The sequence below is a fragment of the Heteronotia binoei genome, chromosome 8 (genome assembly GCF_032191835.1).
Source record: "Heteronotia binoei isolate CCM8104 ecotype False Entrance Well chromosome 8, APGP_CSIRO_Hbin_v1, whole genome shotgun sequence".
Lineage (NCBI taxonomy): Eukaryota > Metazoa > Chordata > Lepidosauria > Squamata > Gekkonidae > Heteronotia > Heteronotia binoei.
Genome location: NC_083230.1, coordinates 46,689,232 through 46,709,736, shown reverse-complemented (window position 1 = coordinate 46,709,736; position 20,505 = coordinate 46,689,232). Strand labels below are relative to the sequence as shown.

General features: G+C 43.7%; 1 protein-coding gene across 1 annotated transcript in view; it reads left to right on the top strand.

Moving 5' to 3' along the window:
* Positions 1-18,507, top strand: part of WIF1 (WNT inhibitory factor 1) — a 72,227-nt gene extending 53,720 nt beyond the window's left edge. Inside the window, exons 4-10 of the mRNA XM_060244990.1 lie at positions 2,686-2,826; positions 4,833-4,928; positions 9,795-9,890; positions 11,932-12,027; positions 13,630-13,725; positions 14,141-14,236; positions 17,718-18,507. Of these exons, the coding sequence (XP_060100973.1) occupies positions 2,686-2,826; positions 4,833-4,928; positions 9,795-9,890; positions 11,932-12,027; positions 13,630-13,725; positions 14,141-14,236; positions 17,718-17,839 (743 nt within the window). The 3' untranslated portion in view covers positions 17,840-18,507. The remainder of the gene's footprint in view (positions 1-2,685; positions 2,827-4,832; positions 4,929-9,794; positions 9,891-11,931; positions 12,028-13,629; positions 13,726-14,140; positions 14,237-17,717) is intronic.
* Positions 18,508-20,505: the final 1,998 nt, after the last annotated feature.

The window sequence follows — 20,505 nt, the reverse complement described above, 5'->3', positions numbered from 1 at the left end:
CCATTATTTCCAATGCAGGGAAGGCCCAAAAGGAGCAAGGTTCCTTTAAATGTGATGGCCAGAACTCCCTTTGGTGTCCAATTGCAACTTTGTTCCTGGCTCCATGCCCAAAATCCCCAAATATTTCCTGAGTTGGACCTGACAACTCTGAGCCAGTTTGGTGTGGAAAACCAGTTTTATGTATTGGTTAAGTGTGCAGACTCTAATTTGGGATTTGATTCCCCATTCCTTCACATTCATCTGCTGAGTGACCTTGGGTCAGTCACAGTTCTTGAAAGAGCTGGTCTCTCAAGAGCAGTTCTCAAAAGAGCTCTCTTAGCCCCACCTACCTCACAGGGTGTCTGTTGTGGGAAGGGAAAGGATATTGTAAGCCATTCTGAGACGTGAAGTGAAGGGTGGGGTATAAATCCAGTCTTCTACTACTACTGCTACCACTAGTAGTAGTAGTGGCGGTAGTAGTAGTAGTAGTAGTAATTTAAGACTCAACAGAATTGGTTGACCCAATTGGTTAACAGAATTGGTTATGCTAAATGAATGGCTTTTTCTGTCGATGGGAACTGAAGCTGGGCTTCAGTTAGGGTTGCCAAATCCAATTCAAGAAATATTTGGGAACTTTGGGGGTGGAGCCAGGAGACATTGGGACGGAGCCAGGGGCAAGGGTGTGACAAGCATAATTGAACTCCAAAGGGAGTTCTGGCCATCACATTTAAAGGGACCGCACACCTTTTTAATGCCTTCCTTCCATAGGAAATAATAAAGGATAGGGACACCTTCTTTTGGGGCTCATAGAATTGGATCCCCTGGTCCAATCATTTCGAAACTTGAGAGGTATTTTGGGGAGAGGCACTAGATGCTATACTGAAAATTTGGTGTCTAAACCTCAAAAAACAGCCCCCCCAGAGCCCCCGATACCTTCAGATCAGTTCCTCATTATACCCTATGAGAATCGATCTCCACATAGGGAATAATAAAGTGCCCAGCAGACATTCCCCCCCCCCATTTCTGGCAACTCTGAAACGAGGGATTGGCGTCTCTACTCACTAGTTGCTGCCAACTTCTTCAAAGTAACACAGACACAACATCCCAAGTGGAAGTCTTTCAATCAGAGTCTGAAGCCTCCAGAGGTGGAAAGTCACATGGTGGCTGTGGGGGTGGGGCTTCCCCCTGCCGGCCAGCTGACTGGGGGCGGGAAGGAGCCTGGGAAAGAGGGAGAACCCCCGCTGGGACCTGGGGATTGGCAAGCCTACTAAAGATACATGCTTTAAGCAGAATTAAGAGGCAGTAATTTTATAGTTATGACCATAACTTTGCTTGTGACCATCTAAATCAAGAAAATTATCATATCAAATTCATTTTAAAAACTGATCCATGATGTAGAATCTTCACATGCTGTATAATGTATATTTGATTATCAGTTGTTTAAGACAATGAGACACCCAGAAAAACAGATTCACACCACATTAGGACAATATTTTGCAGTTAAATCTCAAATGTGCTGGAAGGAGAAAGAAACTAAGTAACAGATGTAGTTTTAAAAGCATGAATGAGAAACCAGCCATGAAGAAAGCAGATAATTGTCACTCATTATTAATCTTAAACAATCTTCAGATGAAACAACCACAGAACAGCATTCCAAGGCTGTAAGGTTACCAGGCGTTTCTCCTCATTAAAATACTCCAGATTTACTGCCTTTCATTGACTCTTTGTAGTTAAAATCAAAGTTTGTATTGGAAGCAGCCGTCTCCATCTATTCATTGTATTTAGAACACAACAAAATTTGTTAGAGCTCTGTCTTTTTTTAGTGCCTCCCCCATAGTTTTCTTCAGAAGATCATAGAAAAAGCCCTGCTTGATCAGACCAAAGGCCCATTTAATCTGGCATTGTGCCTCCCAAGGTGGCCAACTAGCTATTGTGGGCCACCCATAAGTAGGGGCCTGGAGATCTCCTGCTTTTACAACTGACCTCCAGCTGGAAGAGGTCAGCTCCCCTGGAGAAAATGGTTGCTTTGAAGGGTGGACTCTATGGCATTGTACCATGCTGAGGCCTCTCTCCCAGATCCATACTCAAAGTCTCCAGGTATTTTCCAACACAGACCTGGCAACCTTACCCATAAGCAGGGCATGAATCTTGGCTTTTCCCAGCAACAGTAGCATACTATCTGTGACCATGGAAGACACAGTTACCCATTACAGCTAATAGCCACTGATATTGCCATATATTTAAGAAGTAAAAGGAATGCTGCTACTAACAGTTAATGTAGTTCACTTTTAAAACCCCCCTCTATAATAGATCCAGTGACTTGCTGGCACCTGTTCCTGTCAAAACTGACTTTTCCTTTCAAAGTAAACCTTCAAATTGTATTTAATTTCATGTAACTAAAATAACATATTTTCCTGTAATGGATCTATCTAATAATTTAGGTACAGGAATGATCCTAAGTTGCAATTCTGGCCCATTCTTCATCTGTGATTGAACAGTGGTGGAAATAGGATACTTGGACATATGAACCTTGGGCTCATGTTAGGACTGTCTTGTGATGGATGCCAGCAAAATGTGTTCACTGAAACAAGACAACACTGCATTGGGAGTATAACTGTAGTTTGCAATAGAAATGGATTGTCTTGTTCTCTGCATCTGACTTTACCAACACCTGTGCCCCCTCCCCACCCCACCCTTCCTTTTTAGTTGTTCAGGTTGGATTTCCTTGTCTTGGGAAACAAGATGGAGTGGCAGCGTTTGAAGTTACAGTGATTATAATGAACTCAGAAGGCAACATCATACTTCAGACACCACAGAATGCCATCTTCTTTAAAACATGTCAGCAAGGTAACCGGAAGTGAATTTTTTTTTTTTTTCATATTTAGGGATGACCATCAGATTATGTACCCATTCAGATTAGGTTTGCCAATCCCCAGGTCCCAGTGGGGGTTCTCCTGCTTTCCCAGCCTCCTTCCCGCTCTCAGTCAGCTGACCGGCGGGTGGAAGCCCCGCCCCCACAGCCACCATGTGCCTTTCCACCTCCAGAGGCTTGAAAAGGCTTCCTCTTGGAATGGTGTGTCTGCATCTTTAAGGCTGAATAGGGGCAGGGGGAGAACAACATGGCTGCTCCCAGTGGCTGTGAAAACAGCCCAGACCCTCCTAAACCTTCCTTTCAGAGGTTGTTTGCATAGGAAAGTAGACTTGAACCTTTGGTTGCTCTGTGTTACTTTGAAGAAGTTGGAAGTTCAGCAACTCGTGAGTAGAGATGCCAGTCCCCCACTTCAGAGTCATCAGAAACGGGGTGGAGTGGGGGAGGGAGGGAGGGAAGTGTCTGCTGGGCACTTCATTATTCCCTATGGAGATCGATTCTCCTAGGGTATAATGGAGAATTGATCTGGGGGGTATCTGGGGCTCTGGGGGGGCTGTTTTTTGAGGTAGAGGTACCAAATTTTCAGCATAGCATCTGATGACACTCCTCACATTGCTCTCCAAGTTTCAAAAAGATTGGACCAGTGAGTCCAATTCCATGACCCCCGAAAGAAGGTGTCCCATCCTTCATTATTTCTAATGTAGCGAAGGCATTTAAAAAGTGTGCGGTTCCTTTAAATGTGATGGCCAGAACTCCTTTTGGAGTTCAGTTGTGCTTGTCACAACTTTGCTTATGGCTCCACCCCAATGTCTCCTGGCTCCACCCCCAAAGTCCCCAGATATTTCTTGAATTGGACTTGGCAACCCTAGTTCAAATGCAAGACACAGGAAAAGCCAAGAAATTGCAACTAAACATATATTGGTATACTATGCAAAACTGGCTCCCCCAGTCTTATCTAAATACTGTTCATCTGAATATACTTTTTCAAGTGTATGAAATCACAGTGTTAAAAGTGATTTCCTAATCAGACATAACTTCCAGATCAGCTAAAATATAAGCAACCTTTAAATGGTTTTCAAAAAAAGAATTTATTTTTAGTATACTACCCTGAATTTACTAGTGCTAATGACCCTGGATTTCTACAGATTTCTGGTGTCAGTTGATAGATTTTTCCCTCGCTTAACTTGTTCCTATGCTCTTTGGCTAGTATTGGCAACATTCATGTGGTAGCTAGCAGGGCTTTTTTTGAGCAGGAATGCACAGGAACATAGTTCTGGCTGGCTTGGCACCAGAGGGTGTGACCTAATATGCAAATGAGTTCTTACTAGGCTTTTTCTACAAAAAAGCCCTATGTGAAACAATGCTAATGTCAGGGGATGTGGCCTAATATGCAATTTCTGGTGGCTAGAAATCTCCTGGGATTACAACTGATCTCTAGGCAACAGAGATCAGTTCCCCTGGAGAAAATGGCTGCTTTGGAAGTGAACTCTATGGTATGATAGCCTGCTGAAGTCCCTTCCCTCCCTAAACCCTCCCTTCCCCATGCTACCCCCAAATATCCAGGAATTTCCCAACCCAAAGTTAGCATCCCTATCTTTGGTTCAAATACAAGTTACTGAAAAATAACTTTAGTGTACTATCCTGGATTAGCTATAACTAAGTCCCATTGAAAGTTGTTTACTAACTTATTCCACTGGTTTTAATTAGGGGCAATAAGTGTTGTACAGATGTATTAGACTTTTTTTTGGAAACTATTGGTTATATAAGTTTAAATAGTTTAACACTGTAAGGAAATATGCTCTTGCACATTTTTTCTTTAGCATGTCAGCCAATATGCACTACCCCTGTGAATCATGTGCATACTGTAGTTTGCAGCTAATATTTTTCATTTCTGTATCATCAGTAGAATCTGATGCTTGCACAATGATCACAAAATTGTTCAAAGCACACACAGTTATTTCAATCTGTATTATTTGGTTCCAAGCTGAATGTCCTGGTGGATGCAGAAATGGAGGTTTTTGCAATGAAAGGCATGTATGCGAGTGTCCAGATGGATTTTACGGGCCTCACTGTGAAAAAGGTAATCAAAAGGGTTTCTTCAATAATTTTATGCACTTTATTTATATTGCCAGAACAGCCAAGCTGTCTCTGCCTTTTAAAATATTGTTTTCTGGAAATGTTCAGATGTAGCTAGAATGCTTCCAAAAATCAAATCTAAAGACATAAGAAAAATATTTTATGAGTTGTGGCTTCTATGAAAGCATGGACAGTTTACACAAAAGATAATGTTGTCTCCAGTGAAGAATTTAAAGCATAAAATGTAGTTAACCAACAACTGTATGTGAGTCCATCTGGCAAAACTTTTAAGTAGAATGCTGTTGCTAATAAACAGCTATAAGAAAAGATGTTACTTTGCTATTATTTTTACAGATAATATCTTGATCATAAAGGTGAATCTTTGGGCGCAATCACACAAGCAATTTGGTCCAACATTGCCACCCTCCCCCACCCCCAGTTAAATGGGCATGATCACACATGCACATCGAGGCCCTGGGCCCTACTTATCCTTACCTCATGTTATGATGACTCCCAGATGAATATCAGGGAAGCACTTACATGGCAGGTGTCCAGGCCCACCCCAGTCACCACAACATTCCATGGAAATGCATGAGTGGTGTGATTGCTCCACTCCATTTCTAGCACATCCTTTTTTGCCCCCCAAGTCAGAATGAAGAGTCAGACGCAAGCTATTGGTAAAACTAAGGGTCACTTTATTATATGAATAAACAAAACGGCAAGAACAACTAAAAGTGTAGCCTGGTTAGGGCCAGGGGTCTCAACAGACTGCTCCCTTGCCATTAGTGGGCGAAAGACCCGGCCCCCCAGCCGGAGCTGTGTGTCACAGCTCCCGCCAGCACAGCAGGGAGGCACACCCCAGAGGGCCCAACCACCAGACGCATGTCTCAATAGAAGGCACCCTCTGGTCAAGCCTCATAGCACCATAAACCCAGTAAAACCTGCCAACAAAAGTGACCAACCTATTTAAAGGCACCTACCCAAGGCCAAATCCACAATCCACTGATCTGCTATGCAGGGTAGGCGAAAAACACACCCCAGACAACAGCCAATCAGCTGGGGAGTAAAAAATTCCTACCCGGCTCCCCAACTATGAGGCGACCAGCACTTGCCTACATAACAAACAGGGTGGGCAGGAGGGCCGAACTTCCACGAGGGACTGAAAGATGGGGGCGGAGGCCTGACTGTTACAATGCCCAAGCCCCGCCCCCTCAAAAGCACGCCTCAACAGGCCCGATAAGTCCTCCCTTCTTTCCAGGGAGGCAAATAGTTTCCCCGGCAGCTGAGCTGCCATGCAGCCGGCTGCCGGAAATTCCTTGCCCCCCAAGTCGGAATGAAGAGTCGGACACAAGGTATTGGTAAAACTAAGGGCCACTTTATTTTGTGAATAAACAAAACGGCAAGGGCAACTAAAACTGCGGGCTGGTCAGGGCCAGGGGTCTCAACAGACCGCTCCCCTGCCATTAGCGGGTGAGAGACCCGGTCCCCCAGCCGGAGCTGTGTGTCACAGCTCCCGCCAGGCTGGCCCAGCAGGGAGGCACACCCCAGAGGGCCCAACCACCAGACGCACGTCTCAATGGAAGGCACCCTCTGGTCGAGCCTCCAGGACGGTCTGCATTCACCCACCCCGGGTTATGAACACCCAAAGATTGATACTGCAAGACCCGTAACTTCCCAAAAGGAGGAGGCTTTCCGGTCCTCCCCTAACCGCATAGCACCATAAACCCAGTAAAACCTGCCACTACTAAGGCCAAGTCTCTACTTAGGGCTTAGCACCCACTGAAAGGCCCAGAGCCAACCGCAGCCCTTGCCGAAGATCCCTCAAGAAAAGCATATTACCTTTTTCTGAGAGATGCACCCCATCCCCTCTGTAGAGGTCAGGATATTTGGAGAAATATCCAGGTGGGGCAGATAGTGGCCCAATGCCTTTCGAATTTCCTTATTCGCTCTGTAATGAGCCCTCTCTATTCCTGCTGGATCCCAAGCACTGCGCCAGGTGGGAATCATGGCTGACCAAATTATAATGGTCCCTGGCCATCTCTCCCTGATGTGACTAAAATCATCTTGTGCCTGCAGGACCAAAGCCTTGCCTTTTATCAGCCCAAGATCATCCCCCCCCCCCAAGTGAATGATTAAAACCTGAGGAGGAGGACCCGTATTCCCATGAAATAACAATGACAGCAGGCTAGGCCACTGCAGACCCCAGCGCCCCCGCCATTCAACAGTAACATATTGACTGAGTCCCAGCTGAGAGCCGGCTGAAGTTCTCCGAGCCTGATGTGCGGCCCAAAACACATAGCTGTGTCCACAGACAAGAACTCTGCTCCTCTGGCCAGGAACATCTAACAGCATCTAAAAAGAAAAAACAGACAAGCTATAAACGCAATACCATAACTTCCCATCTTCCAATAAACAAAGCTAAGAATGGAGCAAAGGGCGAACATAAGATTTGTAAGCCAGTGACCGCCAACGACCAAGGTGCTGAATGGAAGAGGAATATCCCAAGGCAGCGGCTGTAGAGGCCTCCCTGATTCTAAAGGAGTGGGTATCAAACCGCACTCCCAACAATCACAACTGAGCTAAGGCCCTAGAAGTTACCGCCCAAAACTGATGCTTTGTCAGAGGGCTGCCACCAGGATGACAAAACAAAAACCCCTCGCAGTTTCCCCGCACTGCCAAATAAGCAGCTAACGCAGAAACTGGGCAAAACTCAACCTCAGAGCACATGCCCAGCTCCAACATGGCCCCTCTGCTGCGCTGATCAGTCTTAGAGCGCCGCATGGCAAGAACCGCCTTACCCTCCATTAACCTTAGATCCCGAAGCGACAAAGCCCTACCAGAAAGATCATTTCTGGAGCTTGCCACTAACTCACTGACCCTAAGTGCCCCAAAAAAGGCCACCAAAGAGGCTGAATGAAACAAAACAGACTCGAAGCACTGGGTTTGCGGAGGGGGCGGGTGCTTCCTCCGTGCCTGTCTGCCTGGCTCCAGCTCTGATGCTTAAAGCAAGCGCTGGGATCGGAGGGCAGAAGGAGCGATCCTGGCGCTTGCTGTAAGCGTCAGAACTGGAGCCAGGCAGACAGGCACGGAGGAAGCACGCTGCCCTCTCCGCAGCCGGCCCTCGCGAAGCACTGGGTTTGCGGTGGGGGCAGCGTGGAGCGATCCCAGCGCTTGCAGGAAGAAGCTGGAGCCAGGCAGGCGCGGGGGAAGCGCCAGGATCGGAGGCGGAGGCAGTGGATCGCTCCCCAGGAGCATGGTGCGTCCTATGGTCCGGAGCGCCATGGTCCAAAAAATACAGGTACTTATACATACACACTTATGAACCCTCAGGTACAATATGGTGCAAAGGCTGAAGGCTTTTGCAGAATAAGTGAATGCCAGTATGCAGTCATATAGCTGCACTTCTGAGTAGTCTTGGGAGGGGCCATGGCTCATTGGTAGAGCATCTGCTTGGCACACAGAAGTTCCCATCTCCAGTCCCCAGTATCTCCAGTTAAAAGATCTGGCAGTTGGTGATGTGAAAGACCTCTGCCTGAGACCTTGGAGAGCCACTGCCAGTCTGGGTAGACAATACTGACTTTGATGGACTAAGGGTCTGATACATTATAGGGCAGTTTCATGTGTTCATTGTCTTTGATATGAAAACAGAGATGCAAAAGATTCCAGGTTCAGACAGAATGTGATGTGAAAAACCCCTGTCTGTGAGCACAGAGAGCCACTGCCTATCACAGTTGACAGTACTGACCTTGAAAAATCAGTGGTGAGACTCAGTACAAGGCATTTCATGTGCTATGAGTACAAAAGAAGACTATGTCCCAGGGAATACATACTTTGACATTCATCCAATCCAGTGTTCAGATGGTGTGTCTTAACAGTACCATATTTCCTAACAGTAGCATATTTACCCTAAAGAATGATGACACTGAATGTAAGACAACCCGCCCACCCAAATTCAAAAAAGGTTATGCAGTGAAACAGATAGTCCTGATGAAACAAGACAGTGGCTGGTGTGGGGGAGGCTGTTAACTTCTGTCTGGCACTTGCCAGAAGACCTCGGGCCAAGGTGGGGGGCAGCACCAGCAAGCAGTCTTGCCAGACTGGTTTCAGCCCAGGTAGATGGATGGTGAGCTTTCCACCTCTGCATCTTCCGGCATCTTCTGGCAGCAACCAGATGGTAGGCCCAACAGCAGCATAAGGGACTGGAAGCAGTCCAGCTGATAGGCAGGGTTTGGCTCTGCCCAGCATTGGGGTCACAGTAGTAGCCTCCTACCACTCAAGTAGAGATACCACTTTCTTTGTAAAGTGAAAAAAAGTTTAAACACAGCATTTCTTTTTGGGTAAACAGATTTGACTACTTCTGGGCATTTGATAAGGTTGAACATTTTCTGGGGCCTCCAAGACCCACAGAGAGATCACTGCCCAGTGGTATCTTTACTTTTCTCACTTTACATGGAACACCTCAGAAGAATCCTCCATTTGCAAGCCCAGCTCTTCCAGGCAAAGCTAATGTTTTGCTGAAGGGTCTCCAAAATCCTGCAGCCAGCATTACATTATTGTAATTACATTATATTACACTACAATCTATGAATCAATAAGCAACCTAATGCTGTGTTCCTGCAGCAATATGAGGTTCAGAAGGCATTTATAGACCCAGCTTGGGCCAAATCATGGGTAGTGGCTTGTGCATGCCACCAGATTTGTGACACTGCCAGTGAATCAGCTGTTTTGTTTGCACAAAATATGTGAATAGACTTATTTTAATAAGACAAAATGGTGAGCTACAATATGCTTTTTCCTCTGGTCAGTTCTGGTTTTTTTTTAAATGTTCCACATGTTGACTTGATGTCTACTGTCCATTTCCTTCCATCAGCTCTGTGCACACCTCACTGCATGAATGGAGGGCTCTGTGTCATGCCTGGATTGTGCATCTGCCCACCTGGCTTCAATGGCATCAACTGTGATAAAGGTATGCTGAAAAAAATGCCAATTAGAAGGCCCAGCTTTGGCTGATTAAATCACAGACTAAGCCACCAAAGCCTTAAATTGCATATTAAAAATAGACCCTCGGGAGTTCTAATCAACCCAAGATCTTGAAAGGCACACCGTGCAGGCTGCACAGATTTGCCCCTTTCCTATACAAATTCAATGGAGGGAAACACTTGTTATCCCCCCATTCCTGCCACAATATGTTGTGTTTTAACTTAACAACATTACGATTTTTCTTTGGCCAATAAGAACTGCAAGAAACTGAAGCAGACAAATGCTGAAAACTCATGTTTTCAGTGTATATGAGAAGGGCATGAGGGAAGAGCAGGATCATGCCCGCCATCTTTACTGCCAGCCTCCACTGAAACAGTGAAAGCTGTGAACAGGCTAGGAACTCTATACAATGCAGGTTTCCTGATTGCATGTACAAAGTCTACATGCAGTTCTACATGCTTTCAGAACTTTCTCTGAACACACAGAGCTTGAACTGAGCAATCCTACAGGAGCAATTCTGCTCTACCTTGCCCCATACATTCAGGGCATGTTATTTCATTAAGAGAACAGGGCTTAAATGAGTAAGTCTGGATCTTCAGCAGTATGGGCTGGATGAGAACTTGTTAATTTCAGATGCCATTTTAACTCTGGCTTATTATTGTTAATGAATAATATTTCATATTCTTGTACATAACTTGATGGGAAGCAAATATAGGGTTAGAGCATGCCAAAAAAATTCCATTGACTAAAGGATTTTTGTCAGCTTCCCTCCAACTTGCTGCAGTCCCAAATGCCTCCTGAAATGCTGCTTTTGAGGGACCAGGACCCAAGGAACAGTAAGAGGGAGAAGTCAAAGGCCTACTGTGGGGGAGAGAGTGATCAGTGAAAACTGGTGGAATCCAACCCATGGCCTCTCCTGTTATAATGAATGGCAGACTAAATGATCATCAAGGTAACATCTATGGAAAAGGACATTTTTCCAGCAGCAGAATCATAGAGTTGGAAGGGGCCATACAGGCCAGAAAAGGGGAAGAGGCTTAGTTCCCTCTCTCCTTTTTTTTCTATACTCCTTCCTGCTATAGACCGAAGGCTCTTCTGCTCAGTCCCTGTGCTCTGCTTCCTGCCTCTGCTTGCCTATGTTGGTCCTGCAAGGCCATACGAGGGATAGGAACAATCCCCAGTTTCCCAGTGTGAGTTCTTGCAGGAATAGAGGCCTATATACATTCTGTGACATGCTGTCAATCTGCACTGAAAAGACCAAGCCAGTGCACCACAGTTAATTCTCTGCAAAAATAGAACCATAACCTTACTACATGCCCAAAGGAACAACATGCCCTCAAAGTGAGCATTTCATGTTGTCAGCCCTGGCAGGAACGTAGCATCAATCATAGCAATGACACATAAGTGAGACCCAGGAATTATCTTTATCTGCTCTCACACGTGGGCTGTGAGTGAACACAGTTCCCCTGCCTGAAATGCTACTCCATTCAATTCAATTGAAATGGCAGTTCCTTGCACAAAACAAGATGCTGGAATTCTGGGAATATATCGAATCTTATGGTGGAATATACAGCAGAACCTTGCCTTGGTAGCCTTTGGCTGAATTTGTTTATGAAACTGAAAAGTTTGCTGTCCCCTGTCAAAGCTATACCATATTCTATCTTAAATATCTATATAGGATCAAATACAGGCTGGCACCCGCATAGTTGTAAGCAGCCACCAATGCATTTAACTGAGAGTAGTCACAGCAAACCACCTCTATTTATCTCTTGCTTTGAAAACCCTAGGGTCACCCTAAGTCAGCTGTGACTTTATGGCATTTTTAACTATCACCAGTAGGGGGTACCCATTTTTAAAATGAACACATAAAGGTAAAGGTAGTCCCCAGTGCAAGCACCAGTCATTTCCAACTCTGGGGTGACGTTGCTTTCACGTTTTCACGGCAGACTTTTTACGGGGTGGTTTGCCATTGCCTTCCCCAAAAACAAACACATATTCGTGTTAATATTTTGTTCTGTCTCCCTCAGCAAACTGCACAACAACTTGCTTCAATGGAGGAACATGCTTTTTTCCTGGAAAATGTATTTGTCCTGCAGGATTTGAGGGGGATCAGTGTGAAATTAGTGAGTGCCTGTTTTAAATCATTTCACTAAACCAACAGTATTCTGCTTGAAGTCCCTAAAACACAAGGTTATTCATGGCCAAAATAAATCTGACTACATGAGTCTGACTACATGAGGCTACCTTAGTGACTATTGTGCTTATTGTATTTTGAACCATGCAGCATGTACTTTGAACCCTGCAGAGTTGTGGCAAAATGACAATTAGGGCATTTAGTCAGCTACTGTATGAATCCCATATAACCAAGAATGAATGATTCAGCCATGTGATTATAATACAAAGGAAGAAGGGAACACAAAGGTACACATTCTACAGTTCAGTGAGGAGTAATTCACAAGGCAATGTCAGAGTTACACCTTTCTAAATCCACATGAAGCTGAAGTTGCCATCAAGTTCAGGCTCTCCAGGTTCTCAGACTATCTGGTCTTTTAAATTGGAGATGCCAGGAATTGAACCTGGGACCTTCTGCATGCCAGGTAGATGCTCTACCACTGAGCAATGGTCCCTCCACAGCAGTCAGTAGGGTTAGAAGGGTGTAACTCTGTTTAGGATTGCATTATTAATTTCCAGTTTCTATAACATCAAGCCACCTCGGTCCACAGCAGCAAGAAGTCATGAGAGTAATGAAGTGCTTTTATGAGCTGACTGACTACATGTTTACAAGCAAATGCATATAACAGAGTCCTGCTGCAAGATGTTTTGCTTTTTAAAGAAAACCACTTGTTAAGGAATTGATTTTGAGTAGAAGGATTGACTCCCCCACCCCTATTCCCTGTAGCTGCTTTTCTTAAAGAAAACCTGGCACTAGGCTTTTGTTGCATATGTTTGGGTGTAACATATATTCTGTTCCTTAGAATTCTTGGCTAGAAGGGTATTATGTAACCACTGAGCTATGAAACTTCTTTCAACAACAGCCCTCTCCTTGACAATTGTACTAAGTGATGGGTTGGGGGGTGGATGTCATACAAGACGGCTGCCTCCAGGCCATCCGATTGGACCTACTCTATGGTTGGGAAGTCTATTTTTATTGACCATAGTGGCATCCAGGCCGCAGATTCAGTGGAAGCTCACAGCTCCTGAACCTTTCTGAGAGTTTCACCTCCTCCTTCCCACATTGTCCATTAAATAGTGGGTGCATATGAACATATGAAGCTGCCTTATACTGAATCAGACCCTTTGTCCATCAGTATTGTCTTCTCAGACTGGCAGTGGCTCTCCAGGGTCTCAAGCTGAGGTTTTTTTACACCTATTTGCCTGGACCCTTTTTTGGAGATGCCAGGGATTGAACCTGGGACCTTCTGCTTCCCAAGCAGATGCTCTACCACTGAGCCACCGTCCCTCCCCAGCTGCATAACAATCCCTGGATGAGCTCTACCACCTATTTTTCTACAAAACAACCCCTGGTGGCATCCATATCTATTGTGTAATCACTAGATTACACAATACTATTCCCATAGTATTGTCCTGTAACTATTCCAGAACAATAGTATGAGAATAGTATTGTGTAATCTGGTCCTCATACTATTGTCCTGTAACTACTCATATCTGGTGGGATCGGCCTGGTTTTCATTTAAGGTGTTAAAGGCACTGTTTTCTATTTCCAGGCAAATGCCATCAGCCATGTCGAAATGGAGGGAAATGTACTGGGAAAAATAAATGCAAGTGCTCCAAAGGCTACCAAGGAGATCTTTGTTCGAAGCGTAAGTGCCATATTCATGCTATATTTCCCCCCAACACACACAGATTTTATTTCAGTTATTTGTTCTTAAAATCTAGGCTGCACAGTAAAACAGAAGTACTTTGTACTTCACACACAAATCAAGCTTTTCTAAAGCTGTTCTATAGTGTAACATTCACACTAAAGATGTGGATGTCTATGTTGTAGATTTGCTTTTATACGTAAATATATTGACCCTTCAACAGACAAAAAAGTTAGGGTTTGTAGAATCTTTCGGGCTCAAGTGCCGTGTTCTACTGGAGAAAACTTTCTCCAGTAGAACACGGCACTTGAGCCCGAAAGATTCTACAAACCCTAATGATGTTACTAGCTGTGAAAACCTGAAATCTTTGATGACAAAAAAGTTGCTTTGGCTATTGATAAATATCTCCTTTCAGCTGTTTGTGAACCTGGTTGTGGACTATATGGGTCTTGTACTGAACCCAACAAATGCCAATGTCAGGATGGATGGCATGGAAGGTATTGCAATAAAAGTAAGTGGTATTTTTTTTAAAAAAAAATCTGATTCTTCAGTCTATAGATATACAATGAAGTAATAGCTTGAGGTGACATTCCTTTCCATCTGTCAGCTGAAATTCAATCAGACCATGAGGTGCGGAAGCATATTCATTGTGAATATTGCATGAAAGGAGTACCTGCCCATTCTCCCTCTCCATACTATTCTGTTGCAAGCAACAGCTTTGTGCAAAGGCTCTATACCACATCTGGCAATGATGACTGCTCCTCACAGGATAACATGAACCTGTACTGCTGTGAAATATTAGGTATCCAGGTTCAACTTGGAGCATTAACCCAGTGCCACAGTATGTGAGATTGTTTGGAGTAATTTATTTAATAATCCACATAATGTTTGGATTATTAACATCTTCCACTTGCTCATTGCAAAATGTTTCCTCAAAACTTTCTTCTTGGAATTTATGAATCTTTAGACTTCAGGACTTTTTTTGTGGAAAAAGCCCAGCAGGAACTCATTTGAATATTAGGCCACACCCCCTGACACCAAGCCAGCCGGAATTGTGTTCCTGTGCATTTCTGCTAAAAAAAAAAGCCCTGAAATTTAAGTATTTATGTGGGTCAGAGGAACTGACTAGGCCTTACTGCTACAATGCACTAACCAGGATTCTGCTTCAGCATTTTGATAATGATTCAAATATAAGAAAGCGGAAAGGAAACTTCCTTACTTTGAAGGAGCTCATTGCAAGTAACTTGACACTGTTTGGGGTGGCTACATGAGTACTGATGTGCCTTTAGATAAGCATTCATCCCTTCACATAATAGTTTAAAACAGTCTTTTTCTGTTTATTTAGTGAAAGCATCTTTTTACCACCTCTTCAACAAGATTGCCCATATTAGCTTCCAACTTAAAACAGAAGTACAACAGCAAATGAAAACAATAAAATAACACAGTAAAAAGTCCAAATAAAAGCAATATGGACAGCATAAAACTTCATTATCATGAAAAATGGAAGTGTTATTGGTGAGCATAATGGAACTGAGATTTCTCTCATTCTGGATGGCATTGCCCTCCCACAAAGGAGCAGGTATATAGCTGGACCAATCCTACTGCTGGATAAGTAGGTGGCAGCTGTAACCAGGAATATCTTTTACCAGCTTTGAGTAGCCAGCTGTGGCCTTTCCTGGAAAGAAAAAAACCCCAGCCACTGTGAGGCATAGGATTGCCAGGTCTTATTTGGCTCCTGGTGGGATATGTCCCTCATGTGCACAATGTGATGTTATTGCACCAGACACATTAGGTGCCAGAAGAGCTCTTCAGTGGTAGGGAACCCCCTGCCAGCTAGCTCCATGCTGGTGGGTTGGGAGCCTCCAAACCAAGGGAAACCCCACCCCCAGCAGGAGGCTGGGAACCCTAGTGGGACATGCCCTGCTGACATCTGGGAACCCTAGTGGGACATGCCCTGATGACATCTGGGAACCCTAGTGGGACATGCCCTGATGACATCTGGGAACCCTAGTGGGACATGCCCTGATGACATCTGGGAACCCTAGTGGGACATGCCCTGATGACATCTGGGAACCCTAGTGGGACATGCCCTGCTGACATCTGGGAACCCTAGTGGGACATGCCCTGATGACATCTGGGAACCCTAGTGGGACATGCCCTGATGACATCTGGGAACCCTAGTGGGACATGCCCTGATGACATCTGGGAACCCTAGTGGGACATGCCCTGATGACATCTGGGAACCCTAGTGGGACATGCCCTGATGACATCTGGGAACCCTAGTGGGACATGCCCTGATGACATCTGGGAACCCTAGTGGGACATGCCCTGATGACATCTGTCCTCAACAAGTGTTCAGAAGCTTTAGTTTGTCCAGAATGCTGCTTCCAAGATGTTGACTGGAGTGAGTCACAGTGAGCCATATCATGCCAGTCTTGATTCATCTTCACAGGTTCTCAGTTTGTTCCTGGGAGCAATTCAGGGTGCTGGCATTGACCTCCAAAGCCTTATACGGTCTGGCGCCAGCATAATTTAAGAACCACCTACTCCCAAACAAACATACCTAACCACTATGGTCATCTTCTGAGGCCTTGCTTTGGGTGCTCCCCTTCTAAGTTTAGGCAGGTGCCAACTAAGACATAGTCTTTTGGTCTTGGCACCAAGGTTTTGGAACTGTGTCCCCAGGGTATTTGTCTGCCCCCTTCTATCACTGTCTTATGCAAGACGGTGAAGTATTTTGTCTGGCACTCCATCAATAATCTCTCCTCCCTGCCCTATATTTGAAAGTGATGATTCTCTGTTTTTATATATGTGTGTATTTTAGTTTTGGTTTTTAATTCATTTTATTATGTATTTTCATACTACTCTGTTTTTAGTTGTTATCTCTCTTGTTTTCCCTGATTGGACTGAAAATGGGATATTAATCTTTTTAGAAATGAAATAAATCTGTATGAGAACCTAAAAAGCAGGCAACAAGATAAAATCATCAGATGTATAAGCCAATAATATAAATAAAAGAGCAGGCAGAAACCCTAGCCATGGGTGCAGGGGAAAGTACATTATTTATCAAAGGAATGATGGGTACTAATAGGTACTGATATACATACATCTATTGTTGCAGACTGGACCTGAAATACTACAAAAATTGGCCGAACCAAATTGACCAGACAACATAGTGGGATGCACAAAGTTAACACTATCAGCTATAATAGCCCTAATATTTAACCACCAACAGTGCCATCCTAAGTACATCTACTCCAAATCCTTATTCAATCAGGCTTACTGCTAGAAAAGTGTTTTTAGGATTGCATAACATGCCTATGAAAAGTTATTGGATTAGATCTTGTGATTCCCTTTCACTAAGTGAGAACCCTTGTTCTAGCAGAGGAAGCTTTCCCTATCAGAAGAAGGCTTCCTCATTTAGCGGAAGAAAGTCATAGGATACAACCCACTGTCTGTATACAGACTGTCTCAGCATCACATCCATTACTACATAACACAAGCGCAAGTAAGTAATCTGAATGATTGTCTCATAAAGTCACTTCTGAAGAGACATTGTGAACTCAATACTAATTTAATTTTCTCCTGTAACATATGAATGTTTTACTAGATCACAAGTCCCCAAATCCTTTAAAAAGCGAGAAACCAGAACATGTCAAGAGCTGCAAGCCACAATGTGTTGAAGCATTTAAAAGGCTGGTTTAATGTGCCAGAATCCACCCAAGAAGTGGTCAAGCAAAAATGATTGAGTGATTCAGCTCTTGACTAGCAGTGATCTACTACTGAATGCTACATCCAGAAATATCACAGGAAATGTCATCTTTTCAAAGTGAAAATTGAGTCACACAGCACTGCCTTAGATGGTGCCAGGGCTTGTATGGTCCCTTGCTGCATTCAAAGACAGAAAACTCTTTCCTTGTGAAATATTAACAGTGAAAAACAGCAGGTCTGCATTTGTAGTTTCTTTACTCTTCAACTGGATCATTTTTCAGGGTATGGAGCCAGCCTTGCGAATGCCCTGGGGCCAACAGGCACCAAGCACAGGCAGCACACCCCTTCACCTAAAAGGGCCGAAGAGAGGCAAACGCCACCCGAATCCAATTATATCTGGTGAACTCCAACATCTGAAACGTTTTAGGTTACACAAAGTTCATAGCCTTCATTAACCTTTCATGTGTTGAATGTTAAAATGCTGTTCATTACATTTTAAGATTACTGGCCTGAATTTTACTCGCTTCATTATAAACCACTGAGTTGATAGTTGCTATTCCTTTTTAAGGTTTACTTCGCCTAGCACAGTTATATAGGCTTATTTTCAGTGCTTTTGACTGGTTTCTTTTTGTACTTTATTTCAACTCTTTACCATGTTAAATTTTTCTGCAATTTATTCCTTGGAACAAATTGACAAACAAAAAAATGGGGGGAGGGTTAAAAATGCTGCCCTGGAATATAGAAGTTTTGCCTGATTGTGCTGAAGTAGCTTAAGCAAAACAGAACATTTAAATTGGGAGCACAATGGATGTTTTAAACATGTTTTGTTTAATAAAACAAAAAAAATTCTAATTTAAAACCAATTCCCAATTCTACTGCATTCTCTGTTTTAAATAAAATATGGTTGTGGCACTGAAACAATATAATATATTGGAAACAAAGTGAAACTATAAAGTAAGAACACAGTCTTTGCATTGGCTTATAGCAATATAATATATTGTACACAAAACAGCTCTTATGTAATAAACATTTTTATACTGATTGTTATGTATGAAATAAAGATGCTACTTTTTTCTGTGTGTGGAGTAGGGATGGGCACAAATCAATGGACAAACTACGATTTGTGTTTAAAATGGCTAATTTGGGGTTTGTTACGAATCGGTTCAGCAAATGGTGCTGCACATGAAATAAAAATGAAATGGCTTTTTTTTTGGGTGGTTCATCTGTGTTGTTATCAGTTCGTTATCATAGAGCTTTTCCCCAAGTAATAGAGTGTCCCCTTGGCAACATGCCTGGTGTGATAACATCACTTCTGGGTGATGTCATTGCGCCAGGCATGTCATGATTTGCTGGCACTTTGTAGCCCTCTTGGGGGCCATTCCATTCCATGCCTTCCCAAACCAAATGAACCAGCAAACCACAATTTGTACAGAAAATTTAAAAGCTGAAATGAAACAAACCACCAAATTGGGTGAACTAATGAACCACAAAATGAAACAAACCACCGTTTTTGTATTCCGTGCCCATCCCTAGTGTGGAGACATGGTGACGGAAGACAATGTATCTAAAGAATCTCATTGCTGGTCTGATCTTATGCTCCACTGTGATAAGGAGCACATTCAATACGTCATTACATTTGTCTCAGTGCCAGAGAATCCAAAGTAACCCACTTGTGCCAGTGTAACAACGCTTTGCTCACTCCTTTCATTTCTCTTTTTGAGTTCCTACAAATCCAAGAAGGACATCGCTGAGATTTTTTGTGGGATGGCACAAGACTAGAGGACAAGATTTATTACTTGTATAGTACTGAAAGGATGATCTTTTGGTCTCATACTGGTAAATCCCTGTAGTGATCTTTTTTAAAAGCAGCATATATTGAATGCAGAGCAAAATACCACATACAAGTGAAGAAGCACCATAGATTCAAACCTGTTTTCTAAAATAAATGAAAAGGTAATCTCCACCCAATCTTAGGTTTGGATCCACCAGAGCTTTTTGGGTGGCAGAAGGATTTCTGCCCAGAGTGAGACTTTTTAAGCTCCTCCATCCCGCTGCAGCCCCCCTCCCCAGTGCTGTTACTGGAGGATAGGGCGCCCCCAGGAACAGCATTTTGAAAGGAATTCTGGGCTGCAGCAGGAGTAGAGAGGGCAAGAAAATCATACTCCACCGGCAGAAATACTTCCCCCATGAAAAAACACTAGGTGGACCCAAGTCCTAATATAAAACCGTTCCCAGGTTCAACCCTGGCATTTCCAGTTAAAAGGACCAGGTGGTAGGTGATATGAAAGACTTTCACCTGAGTCCATGCAGAGTCACCACTAGTCTGAGTAGACAGTACCGACTTTGACAGGCCAGTGGTCTCTGATTCAGTGTAAGGCAGCTTTGTGCAACCACGTGTCCAAGAATATTTCCCAGCCCTATTCTGTTTTGGCTCTCTGAGGCATCTCATCACTCAGTGGTCATCCTAAGCCTTCACCCAGTGATATACCACTCTCCCAAGTCCACCCAACTCTTCGCAGGGGTTTTCTATACTTCTTCAGCTGAACAATTCCAGAAATTCCTACCAAGAGGGCCAGCCCTCCTAACTTCTCTTCTGCAATGTTATTTAGAAGCTCTGCTTAGTATTTGCATCTTCCACTATCCCTAAATGTGTCACAGTGTATACTGTGATACCATAGTGCCAATATGCCTAGAGGCATTTTAAGGCTAAAAATATAAGCATCTTGTGCAAAATGAAATTATGATTCAGTTCCTTTGTGACTGCTGTTGTATCTATCCTTTATAGGGAAGAAAAGCTGTATTCATCCCTATGAATATACAGTGGAGGTGAAGAATAGGCAGACTTCACATTTCTGGGATCCAAGATCACTGCAGATGGTGACTGTAGCCATGGAATCACAAGACATTTGCTCCTTGGGAGGACAGCTATAGTGAACCTAGGCAGTATAATAAAAAGTAAAGACATCACCCTGCCAACAAAAGTCCATATAGTCAAAGTGATGGTATTCCCAATAGTAATGTATGACTGTGAGAATTGGACCATAATAAAAGCCAAGAGCAGAAGAATAG